This window comes from Cololabis saira, chromosome 2 (genome assembly GCF_033807715.1).
Source record: "Cololabis saira isolate AMF1-May2022 chromosome 2, fColSai1.1, whole genome shotgun sequence".
Classification (NCBI taxonomy): Eukaryota; Metazoa; Chordata; class Actinopteri; order Beloniformes; family Belonidae; genus Cololabis; species Cololabis saira.
In genome coordinates, this window is record NC_084588.1 from 35027031 (window position 1) to 35040232 (window position 13202).

The 13202-nt window shown below is 37.6% G+C and overlaps 1 protein-coding gene across 1 annotated transcript in view; it reads right to left on the reverse strand.

Moving 5' to 3' along the window:
* The window catches only part of hipk3b (homeodomain interacting protein kinase 3b), a 53087-nt gene extending 39885 nt beyond the window's left edge, over nt 1-13202 (reverse strand). The window contains exon 1 of the mRNA XM_061744423.1: nt 12860-13202. Coding sequence (XP_061600407.1) covers nt 12860-12932 — 73 coding nt within the window. The 5' untranslated portion in view covers nt 12933-13202. The remainder of the gene's footprint in view (nt 1-12859) is intronic.

Sequence of the window (13202 nt, forward strand, 5' to 3'; positions counted from 1 at the left end):
CATGGTCAACTATCATGTTGTCATGTTTGTTATATTTTGTTAATGATTGTGGATTACATTTGGAGAAACATCTACCTTTCTCATCACCTGACACATATTGCACATAAATATTGTTAAAATTGTTATTGTTAAAATTATTTAAAGACAAGAGAGATGTTTATTGTTTTTATGTTCAATGTCAGCTGTTACAGCAAAAAGCAGCCAGATGAATAATTTGTTGCCTCAGAACTACAGGATCTGTTACAAGTCCCCTTTCTGAAAGGGTGTTCAACTCAGGGAGGAACAAATATTGTTCAAAATTGTTATTATTGTTTAAATTATTCAAAGGTTTGTGTAAAGAAGACAAGATATGTTTATTTTTATTATATTTTTGTTCAGCTGTTGCAAAGTTAAAGTAATAAGTGCAATAAATTTTATATTGGAATAAAATCGTGAGAGAATCGTGATCTCAATTCTAAGCAAAAAAAATCGTGATTCTCATTTTGTCCAGAATCGTGCAGCCCTAAACAAAACCCACTAAAAGTTTTTAAAAAATGTTGCTGTTATATCACAAAGTCCAAAAAAATACCCATGTCTTCTCACGAGGTGTCTTCCTGTCTTTGTTTGTCCAATTAAAAAAAAAAAGGTAATTTTTAAGTTACCAGTTCACTCACAATGATCTTTTTGTCGACTCATTTCCTTACTGATTAAAAAAGGAAAAAGATACTTACTGACCTGCATAAAAATAAGAAAACACAAAGAGAACCGTCAGAAGTGAGTGTGTGTGAGTGTGTGTGTGACATTAGCAATGGCGTCACCGACCGCCCTCTTTCTTGGAAAGCTATAATCTACCTGTTTTACTGACTGTGGTTACATGTTGAAGTTAGGAAGTTGCTTGTGGGTTTATTCTTCCATTTCGTCATGTCACTGCTAAACATACATCGTCACTGCTCGAAAAGGAACAGATCAGAGGAGCAGGACATGATGTAATGCATTAGAAAACATTTATCATTCTGTTTTACGCACAGCCACCCCTCCAACACCTCCACACAAAGATGACTAACTTCTCAAAGGTTTGTCTGACCTATTCTCACCATTTTCATGCTTTCTACCACAGGTCTCTAGGCAACCAAACGAGAGTGAACGAGAGAGACTGAGTGAAACAAATTCACATTGCATTGTCAGGTCCAAGTGTCCAGTCAGTCCCAGAATTATGTATTCTTCTCTCCTCCATTATTATGTTCACACGTTTCGACGGAGGATAAAGCACTTCGTGCTCACGGACTCAAGCCAAGTCTCGCTCAAATATCCCGAAATGAATTTACGACGAAAAAAAGTGATAAGCAAATAAGTAAGGTAGCATCATGATTATGGCACATCATGATTATGGCACATCATGATTATGGTCAGCTTTGAAATCAATATTCAAAACTAGCAGCGACCTTATCAGACCCTGTCTTTGAGTCGTAATACTGCTTATAACCTTCTTTCACTGTGATGGACCTGTTGTAAAGCCCCAGAGGTTTCCATACGTAGAACACTGAATTAAAAAGAACCCTGTTTACATAAAAACAATATTAGAGAAACCGTCATCAGGCTTCATAGTGTTGTGTATCACAGTAATGGGCCTGCAGAGACTGCCTACCTAAATATCTTTTTTTACTCGAGCTGATTCAACAGAAAAAAGAAAGATTTACAACATCATTCAGGACCTCGGTGTTAGTCCCAAATGATCTCAAAATAGATATATCTGATAGAAGGTTCTTGTGTTAAAACCAGCCACCTTGAACTACCCATCAGACTCTTCTGAGCAGAGATGAGGTTAATACATTGTCTTGCCATCTCTTTACACAAATGCCTACCCCATGATACCGTCCTCCCTGTTAAAACCACGTTTACCCCAAGCAAGGCTCAAGAGGCAAAGCTGAAAGCAAACCAATGTCGCCAACATTTTTACTTTTTATTATAACTCAAAAGTATTAATATCTCTGTCCAGTGCACCCCAGTTTACTACGTTTCAATTACAATGTTATAGCAGCTGTATGCATTTTTTCCACCCACGGCACCATCACAGTCTAATCCCTTGTTTTCACCGGACACAGTTGCGACACATTCAGATCCCAAGCAGTCACCATCAATGGTGCCCACTCTAGGCAACGATTGCGTTTCAGCACGCCACAACACGTTTCAACATCACCCCAGAAGTTACTGAGCTCTAAAAACTGTGCTGATTGGCATGGCCTTCATCATAAAATAGACTAGTCACATATTTTTAGCAAACTATGAGCTCTGCAGGAAGCCAAACACAGAAACTTCCTGGGGGAGCTTGTCAACTATCTCAAAATAAAAACATCATCCAGAGTCTCCACCGAAGGTTATACCAGTACATGGATATAATTAAGAATTTGGCCATAAATCAGTGGTTCAGATCAACCATGAGATATTTAACAGTTAGGAAATACAAGAAGTTTTTTTTTTTTTTCAATAAAAAAAGGTCAAATTCATAAAGAACACGTTGCTGATAAGAGCTTTAGGAGGAGACGGTGGTGACCGAGTCATTAGATACAACAGAAATAAGCAATTTTATGTTTTTTTTTCTTTTTCACATTTTAACACAAACATTTTAATCTAAATACACTACATCACCCAGTAAAACAATTCATTCATTGGTCAAACAGTGGCCACGGTTACATGATGTTTTTTAATTCGGAATTAATTATTCCGAATTAAATCATTCCGAATTAAACTATTTTCCTTCGAGTTTACATGGAAATAGTAATTCCGAAATTAGGTTTACATGGAAAACACGTTAGATCGGCTTTATCCAATTCCGCTTAAGGTCTGGGGGTTGGGAAGGTTCTGATTGGATAGGGGGGGCGGACCGGAAGTAACGTCTACCGGAAGAAAAACAAACTTAGCCGCTTAACCGCTACAACTTTGAAAAGCTCACAATTTTTATGTTTTTTGCCATCTGTTCTTTTAATTATTTCCAGGTCCTCCAAGCTATTTATTAAATAAATCGTCTCTGCTCTTGACCACCGTTTACTGCGTGCTGCCATCTTGAAACTTTGTTTCGAAAACAAGCCCAGTGTGGAATAAGCGTCATTGCGACAGACGGGCGAGGGAACGAGCAGCGCAGAAAGACCGGAATTAATTTAAAGCGGAGTGAGTGTATACATGATCGCGGAATTATTCTATTCGGATTTAAAATCGGAATAAACCAGCCACTTACTTCGGAATGGCCATTTTCATTTGGAATTAGGTGTTTACATGGTAATTTTTACTCATTTGAAATCTGATTTAATTTTAATTATGAATTAAAGAGGAATTAAACTTCCCATGTTAACGCACAGTGAGACTGAAAACGAGTTCCCAACTGCCATGCAGACAAATAAATCCACCGCATGGTGTGAAAGCTCCACAACCTCAATACGCCCCAACAACAGGCAGACTCCACATGTTTGAGCTAAAAGGCCGTCTGTAGGCAGCTGGGTAGTGCATTGTGGATTGTGAAGAAACACAAACACCCAAACATGACAAAAGAAGGACAAGGACAAAAGACTGCCAGTCGCATTTCATTTAGTTCACCACTTAAGTTTGCTTAAAGCGGTACAAACAAACAATATAGAGAGAAAAATAAATAAATCAAACTCTTGGTCCAAATGCACAGTTATGTCTGCATAGTTTTTGGGTCTCCTTTTCAGGCCAGTTGTCGTGGAAACAGGACGTTCCACCAAAACCAACCCAGCGTCCGGGTTAGATTGAAAACAAACCAGACTAATGAAAAAAAACGATGCATTGTAATCAGGTCCACACCACAGATGCCTACAAACATGTATGAAAACAACCTCACACTTAGATTAAGTGTGGGCTCGCTATCACAGCCCCTGGCAGGCCACACTCAATAGAAAAATAGCCTGTCCTCCACAGAGTTGCGCTTCCCGTTGATAAGAGCTGCAGCCAATAAATATCAGAGCCTTTTCACTGTTTTTCTATATAATTCTGGGTATCCTTGATGGGCAATGACAAGCAACTGTTTTGCTGATTTGAGCACCAACTGGGTACAAAAAAGCACTGTAGTCTTATATAACATATTATTCAATCTTAGTAGATTCCTTAAAAGTTGTATTTCTATTTGGGTTTTTCCCCCCACTCAAAAAAGGAACCCGGGCATTGCACAAGAAGCAAAAGTACCCAGATGTTTTGTTTTTAATGTGTACAAAGCCCTCATCAGATCTGAGTCTCAGTAGCAGGGTTATCACAAACTTTTTTTTTTTTTAATGATTCATCTAGCAATTATTTTTTTTCAATTAGTGGACCAATCTGTGGATTAATAATTTCATTATTTTTCAATTACTCAATTAATTTAGAAATGTATAATATATGAATAACAAAATATTTGTTGATAACATTTCAATTCTTAATGAACATTTCACTCCTCAGTATCTCAGTAAAATACAGTATATCCAATTTAATATCTTCAAATTAGATGAATAAGGTTCTGCAAAATAATCCAGTCAGAAGCCAAATCCCTCATCCAACAAAATAATCGAAAATTCTAATCACTCAGGAAAAATACAAAAATAAAAATCAAGTGCAAACAAAAGGTAACTGAGAAAGAGCAGCCAACACGTTATTGTTAGAAGTAACACCAGCCCACAGAAATGTGAAATAATGTATGGAACGCCCAAACTTTAAACAAAGAATTTGTCTCGCACTTTCCTTCAAATCCTCAATATCTCAACATTTCAATATCTATTAACCACTTTAACATTGCTCTGTCGAGCATTACTCTTCAACAAAAATCTTTCCAAACTGAAATAAAATCCAAGTGAGATTATTACTGTAAAATAATGCAGCAGGACTGATAACAGCTTTAAACTATGCTTAATGTTATCTACAGTGGTGCACTTCTAACAAATAACCTGACAAACGCGACGTTAAACTAAAATCCAACTTCATATCAGTGTTTGATAATCTAACATTCCTGTGTGGGAAAAGAACGAGTTGACAGAATTTAGGGTGTTTGGTTTCAGCTTGACACAACGCTCCAGGGTGTTTTCTCTTCAAATGTTCGTGCGTCACTGCAATACTAGTGTGATATGCTAACGGCATCTTGCATAGTCTGCAAACCACAAAATCATGAATAAAATATTTCCACACGTTAGAAGACCGCGTGCCAGCTTTTAAGCTGCTCTGGAGAATCCATGCTTGTGCTGCCGCCATGACCAAATGGAGCAATGTTTTCATAAACAGGTTCATGGAGGTTTTTGAATCGTTGTCCTAGCCGTGCCTCGTGTCATAGTATTCCTGGAAGTCTGACCTAACAGATCAGCGTTGGCCAAACTGTAAATCCGTCAGTAACATTGAACAGTCGAGAATTGATACATCTGTACTTACCAATGTTTTATACCAACTTTTTTTTCAACTTCCACATTTCTAAATAATGCAAATAATTGAAATAAATCATATAAAAAGGGTAACTTATGTTGGGTTTACTAAAAGTTTGCTTAATAACCTTGCAATGAGCAGTCAAAAATGATTCAGTAAAAAACTAAATCACTAAAAGTTTCTTAATTGAAGAAACATGACCTTTTAACTTCAGTCAAATACAACTTCACCACCACTGTTATCTGTCACATGAAAAGCTTCACAAAACTCTACGAGCCCTCCTAAAATTAGTTTTTTTCAAAGCATGTCCCTTTGCCATAAAAAACTTAATTCAAGATACCAAACTGCATTGTCTTACAAAATTGCACTGAAGAGAAGGAGTTGAAAATACTGATATTTGGTGAGATTATAACATTGTTACGCAAGAAGCATCCGTTTAAGTTTACTGTCAAAGTCACACTCTTGTCAACAACCACGTTGCTTTTTGTTCTGCCACTCGCCGCAGAGAAACCAGTCAAGCATCATCTAATCTGCTGCCCCTAATTCTGAAACTCACTCATCTTCTCATCATTGAAGTTTTCTTTTCTGTGAATGCTGGAGGACTGCGCAAGGTTGCCAAATTATTTGTTAGATTATTTCTAAAAAAAGTCAAATGGTGTGAAAAAGGTTAAAGCTAAAGGTTCTGAGAAAATCAGTCAATAGTGTAACCCATAAGGCCAGGGCTCCAGACTGCGACCAAATGCTCGCATTTTGCGACCAAAATTTGAGTATGTGCGACTGAATTTCATGTCCACTCGCACGCGTGCGACCAGTAAATTTGCCAGTGTTTTTTGCCAGCGTTACACCAACGCAGACCCTACGCCGTAGGCTCTGCGTTGGTGTAACGCGGAACCATAAATCAGCCTTTAGAATATCCAATTAAATCATGTTGGACATTAAACTGACGCTGTTGTAAACCAATAAATCTAGCCAGAGCCTTGGTATCAGCCAATCAGAAACAGAGGAGGGCGGGTTCGCCCCCGTCCCTCAGGGAAGACTGACTTGTCAGAGACTGGGGGACCAGTAGTCACGTCATTTAATTCACACATGTGCGTTGTGTGAAACTATCAAACAATGAACACGGCGTCAAAGAGCAGCGGTAGCGTTAACAAAGCGCTGGTTTTTAAAACTCGAACTAAATTAACTTTTCTTTTGAAAAAATGCTGGAAAAAGGGTCGCTAAGAGCCGGGGACACTGCGCTTCTTTCCCCCGCCCGCCCCCGCTGCGCTCGTGAAGAAAACAAACATGTGGAAGCGGCCGCCTGAGAAACCAGCGCAGAAAATGCAGAACCAAAGTTTACTCCGTACAGACAACGGGCTGAGCAGCACTGTTAATGCTGGAAATTACTTGCTGTTTGAGTCGGTGTTTATGCTGCGTTATGCGTTAATCTCCGCTCGCACAGACAACCAGCTGCGTTAAGAAACAGACCCCGCTCTCGCGCTCCACGCGAGGAGAGCGCGTCGTACTGTAATACAAAATTATGATTATTACACCTACAGACTTCGCCGTTAAAGTAGCCTACATGATCTTTTTTGGCATGTATCTTTTCGTGTCCAGTCAACTGTGTGCGGGCAAAACTTGCAGATCATTGAATCGCCAGGCACGTTACACACAGACAAGGACGCACTCATACACACCCCCACCCGTGCACAACCAGTGTTCAGTGTTTTGGATATTTCAGCTTATATTTCAAAATGTTATATAAGTTCAATGAAGTTCATAGCTTGTTTTGTTTCTTCTGTTATTGGACACACAGTTTGTCATGCCATACCTGAAAAATCCCTGATGCTTCATGGCAAGCTGTGTGTCTGATGACAGAATAAATCAGACAAGCTAAAATTATTTGTTTACTGCATGAACTGTTGATATTTCCTTCTTTTTTGCACTTTAAATGGATATTGAAAGACCCATTTGAGTTATTTATTTTTTAGTTATTTCACAATAATTATTGTGAAATTATTATTTCACTAGTTATTTTATAGTCGTATAATTCAGGCAACAGCTCAAAAAGCATTTTTAATAACACTAACCCACATTAATATCGGATCGGATCGAATAAAATGGTGATAAAAAACAGAAAACAGAAGGGCTAATACAGCATTTAACTTTTTTTACTTGAAAACTTTGGGAAACGACCGCACGGCAAAAAAGAGGCCATTCTTAAAGTTTTTGCTTTAATCCCTGAATTCATTAATCTATTATGAAATACGTATTACTAATACACTGCAATGTAGTAGAAATGTAAAAATTTGGTTAGCGTGTCGATAAACGATGTGCGCTCCTAAAATTTCTGATTGTGCCCCTAAAAATTTTCAGTTAGGGGCTACTGTGCTCCTAGTGAAAAAAGTTAGTCTGGAGCCCTGCATAAGGCTTTATACATACACACGCACACAAACAAGTGCATGTATACAAATATAACTGGTAAAGTAACGGACAATATCAGAAAAACAAGAGAAATGTAAATTTCTTGAGGTCAACATTCACCAGGTTTTATTTTATATCTGATGATAACTGTTTAGAGAAAGGGTGGCTGATATTGTTTTGATCTGATATAACATTACAGTATATCCCACTTTTATAACGCCAGAAAAACAGCATCTGAAAAATCCAAAACAAGCCTACTGAACTTGAATCCACATTTATTAGTGCCTACACACTGCCCTTTAGTTTGAGTAGTCCACCGCACGTGCAGAGTAGCAACTAAATAAAGTAATTAAACGCCCAACAAAAAAAAACAAAAAAAACAGTCCTTCACAGTTGGCATGTGCACGTGCCTGAACTAATTTATTGTTTACCAACCTCATTTAATAATCCACTAATAAGAACTATGTAGAAAATATTCCACTCCCTACATTTACAGGAATGGGAAAACATGTTTATGCCCATGTTGTTTACTTCATTACGCAGTGTGCAACAGTGTTGTAATCAGTGCACCTGCATACTACAGCATGTCAAAACAGTATTCACACTTTCGTCTAAGGCCAGATCAGATATTCATGAAAATAATCTGGAGGATGTTTTTTTTTTGTCACGTGTTCAAGAAATGTTCAGTCTGTTAGACTGCACTGTCTCCTATGCAAAGATTAGACATGTAATACAGTGAGGCATTTATGGATCCTGCTCAGTTCAGATAATAAAAAGGCAAATGTTGACTGTGATAGTGGAAACAGAGGTGGAGTCACACCGAAAAGCTCAAAAGGCTCACTGAGAGTTATGGAGACTTCAATGAAGGACAGCATACCTCCACGAGCTTTCTATGTGGTTGAATTCACAGCATGTGTAGTAATGTGGAAGTGACATAATGGTCAGTTAATGGATGAATGGAAATCATGTCATCATTTCTACATCCCAGAGCAACTCAACATATCCTTGTCTTAACAGTAACTCCATTCTCTGTATTTGACCACATTCTTTAACCAGTTACAATTGTGTTCGGAAAGCTCCTACTCCAATGCAGAAGATTATAAAAGAATAAATAAAAGCAGTTTTATACATGATATAATTCCGGCAGCGCAAACGCAAAAAAGAAAAGTCCCATTCTTCTGATATTTATAAAAATTATGAAAAGATTCCTGCAGTCTGAATGTGGCTCAAAAACACCTACTGGAGTCTCTTTCCACTTTAATGCTGGTCACATCTCTTTTGCATTACAAGAGGCTTGCTGTCTTAGATCACAACCCAATGGCTTTGCTACACACTGGTGTTTTCCATGAGTCTTGTGAACCTGATTTTTTATGCTCATTAGATAAAGTGCCCTCTATTTTCTAAAGCATGTGATCTGATGTTATTTTAGCTGAACCTCTGACTGTCATTTTTCAATTTACTTCTGGTAAGGGTAGCCACTGTTCAAAAGCAATATGATTGGCCCATTAAATTAATGACATTTAAAAGTTCCACTAAATTTGATGTAAAGTGATGATGCACCAATTTAAAATATTTTAATTAATTAATAACCTCGGTTTTACCTTATCTTTTCACAGATTATATTCACTCAATGGGCCCCATTTAATGCCAAATACACAAACTTTGATGCCGCTATAAAGAGTGATGTATAAAACTATTGGAAGTACCTGCATGTCTGCCTTTTAACAGTTATATGTGGCGCACTAGCAAAAATCTTTACTTCATCATATGTCACGGATGAAAGCCTATGATCGAAGATAATGAACTCATACATGTTAGTCTCTGGAAATAAAATACACTTGATGTCAGCCAGAGCTCCAAAGGAAAGCTTTCAGAAGCAAGGCCTCTGAAAGCTTTATTTAGTCTCAGAGTTTACTCTCTGAGCAATTAAACACATGCATTACAAAGTAAAAATATCAGTCACAAGAAATATGATATTGCACTAAAATAACAGCAATGCGTTATGCATCACAGCGAATCCTTAACAACTTTCAAATGTGTATAAACGTATGTCGATAAGTCAAACACACTGAAACACTACCCCCCACAAACAAGCTGTTCAATCGATCAGCAGGCACTGATCACAGCACCACACAGACAGTTAGACTCCACAAACATAAAAGGAGATTCATTTGCTTTACTAGATTTCCTTTTTTTGTACAATAATATCTTAAATGTTACGGAAATCCTAAGCACTAATCAGATCATTGGAAGCTTGGAAGTAATTATGCTCTATGAGCTTATGTCTAGAAATAACTAACTTTTGTAATGAAAGTAACAACACCAACACTGCTCTCTCATGGTAGTTTCCCCATGATCTCAATCTGCCTTGTTTACTGCCTCATGTCTGCAGCATACCTCAAGATGACATCACTTGGATACCAGTCTTTAAGTCTGCCACAATGCTTAACAGATGACCCGCAAGTGTTACGGACAATAACACAGACACACAAGCAAGGAGAGTTCAGTGCTAAGACTGAATTCCTCTATCCATTTAGATCATTTCACAAAAATAATGGAGCTTTGAGGGGAAAAAGAAACTCCATGATGGTTCCTGCAACAATTTTGCCAACAGGTCTAGGCTAATTAACTTTGCATTACTTCCAAGTTTAGAGTTTTTACACAGGTTGTTTTTTTGTTTGTTTTCCTAATATAGATTTGTGCCTGCTCAGCTGAAAAGTAAGAAAAATAGACCTATTATTTAGAGGTGTTGGTCAAGGAAATAGAAGTTGTGGTGGAGTCCAACTAAACTGTGAACAGCAAAATACCCACTGACACAAAGATGTTTACAACATCATCAGCAAGCCCATGTGATACCTAGTGGAGAGCATTATTCTCCTCCAACTTGAGAGGGGGGTTAAATCGTAAGTAAACTTTAATAATAGGGAGATTTATTTGACAATTTACACACATTTAGACTAGTTAAAACCCAGAATAAGTCTTTGCCAGATATTAAAATGGCTGACCAGCAACATTATAATATATGCTGCCATGTTTTGCAGTTATACTCAGTTTAAATGCATCCTTGGTGTTGGACTTGTGCTGCAAGACGTACAAAGACTGATGTATGGCAATATTTATTTATGTATTTATTTTATTACGCAGTTATGTAAGGTAACACACGAAACGGAAATTGGAGAATATGTCTGGTATTTGTGGACTATTTGGATAGGTATGTGCTCTAATAGTTGTGCCCTATTTACGGAGTCAGGTGTTTGGCATATACAGTATGTAGTAATACTGGACTTAGTTGGAAAGTGTATCAATCCGTATTGTCAATTTCTGGTAGGTTGAAGTTATCATAATTTAGAAAATACCAATATTTCTTAAGAAAAGCAAAGAATGTAAATGCATGACCCTAAACTGTTTATCATAGGTTTATATCCTGATAGACATCATATATCTAGAAAAATAATCACTGCCCTGGATTTGTGTTTACTGCTTGCAAAAAGAGTCATAGCACTCTCATGGAAGAGTACCAGTAAACCAAAATTCATTAACTGGATTAGGGAAATGTCTACAACTTTACCTATGGAAAAGATCACTTATATTATAAAGGGCAAACTATCATTGTTTCAAAACATTTGGGGTCCTTTTATGGGATTTATGGAGAGAGTGGATTTAAGCGGTGGGGCAGATGAGGCGTAGCTACTAGTGTTCTAAAACAATTTCCTTTCTTTTGATACTTGATTTCTTTATTCTATGTGAATTGTAGGGGTGGGCAAAAATATTGATACGGCAATATATCGCGATACATAGTCTCCCGATACGATATTCAATGTATGCATCGCGATATATTGCCGTATCAATATTTTTGCCCACCCCTAGCTGCCCGTTATTTTGTGATTTCAGTGTGGGTGAGACACTGCATTTTATTTTTGTCATTTTAAGTCAGGGGCAAGTAGCTGTACTGTATTTTTGTGATTTCAATTTCAGTGTGGGTGAGACACTGCATTTTATTTTGAGTATTTTGTATCCAAGAATAATGCACACACTGCACTTTTCATTGTGTTTCAGTGTGTTATTTCATGCAAATATGTTGCATAATTAAAATGGAAAGTTTGAATTACATTGTTTTGACTCAGTCTGTCCAATGCATTATCACTATCATCTGATGTACATATATACAACTTGGATTTTAAGATGTGTAATGCATTTTTAAATTTTTCGGTGAACTATGTAGAATATCGCAATATATCGCATAATCGGGATATCGCAATTTGTATCGTATCGTGGCTCAAGTATTGTGATGCGTATCGTATCGTGAGGTCCTTCACAATACCCACCCCTAGTGAATTGTATATTTGAGTTTATATTTCTGAATTAAGCACAGCGGTGAAATACTTTGGGCTAACCCTTGAAAAACAGAGAAACCTTTGTTGTTTTTTATTTTTGTTACTTTTTTGTTTTGTTTGGGGTTTCATTTATTTATTCTTTCTTTCTTTTTCTCTTTCCTTTTCTCATTTAAACCTAAATTGAGTGTTGCTTTATGATTCGATTGCTGGACAATAATTCAGCTGCCCTTGATGTTTCCTTTTATGCAAGAGCACTCTTATTTTTGTGTCATTGGAAAGATTTTGAAAACCAAATAAAGATATTGTTGGAAAAAAAAGAATGTAAATGCAGCGCTTAATATTTAGTGTCAACCAAAAGATTTAAATTCAAAATTAATTTATATTAATATTTCACATTTAAATGTTACATTTAGAGTCAACATTTATATTCAAAAAATGTAAAAAAAAAAAAAAAAAAAAAAAAATGAAAATATGAACGGTTAATAATTACCAGCAGCGTCATCAGCAATGCTGTGCAGCTGCGTGGGAAAAAATATTCATTTCTGGACCCAAAGTGCTGACTGAGGAGTCAATGCTTAAATGTATTCAAAAAAGAAAGAAAAAAAAGAAAATAAATAAAGAAAGAAATAAATAAATAAAGACAAGCCAGTTAAGTTTATAGCCAAGTTGTGACAGTATCACGTCACATTTAAGCCATAATTTCCCAGGTTTGTGTTCAACAGAGATCTGACAGCCCTCCGTCCGCCACTCACCTTCACATAGAGTCGCTATGAGTTTAATCCGAGGCTTCTCCGGGCATGTTATGGACTTATAAAGCCATAGCATGCACAGCTCGCCTGCATTGCTGCCATCTTGTTCCAGACGACAGGAAGGAAGAGCTCGCCCTCGGCCGAGCCGCCGTCTCCCGCATTTCAGACATCAAATACTTCTGGCATACGCGTGTCCGGGAACAGCACACCGACCCCGGGCTGTGGCGACACCGTTCAGACGGGCCCGGCTCCTCTCTGGGCGGCGTTGGCCATCTCTGAAGGGGCTGTCTAGACGAGCGGCTCCGCGGCCCTGCCAGCCGCTAATATGTCCCTGTTCTCTCGCAGC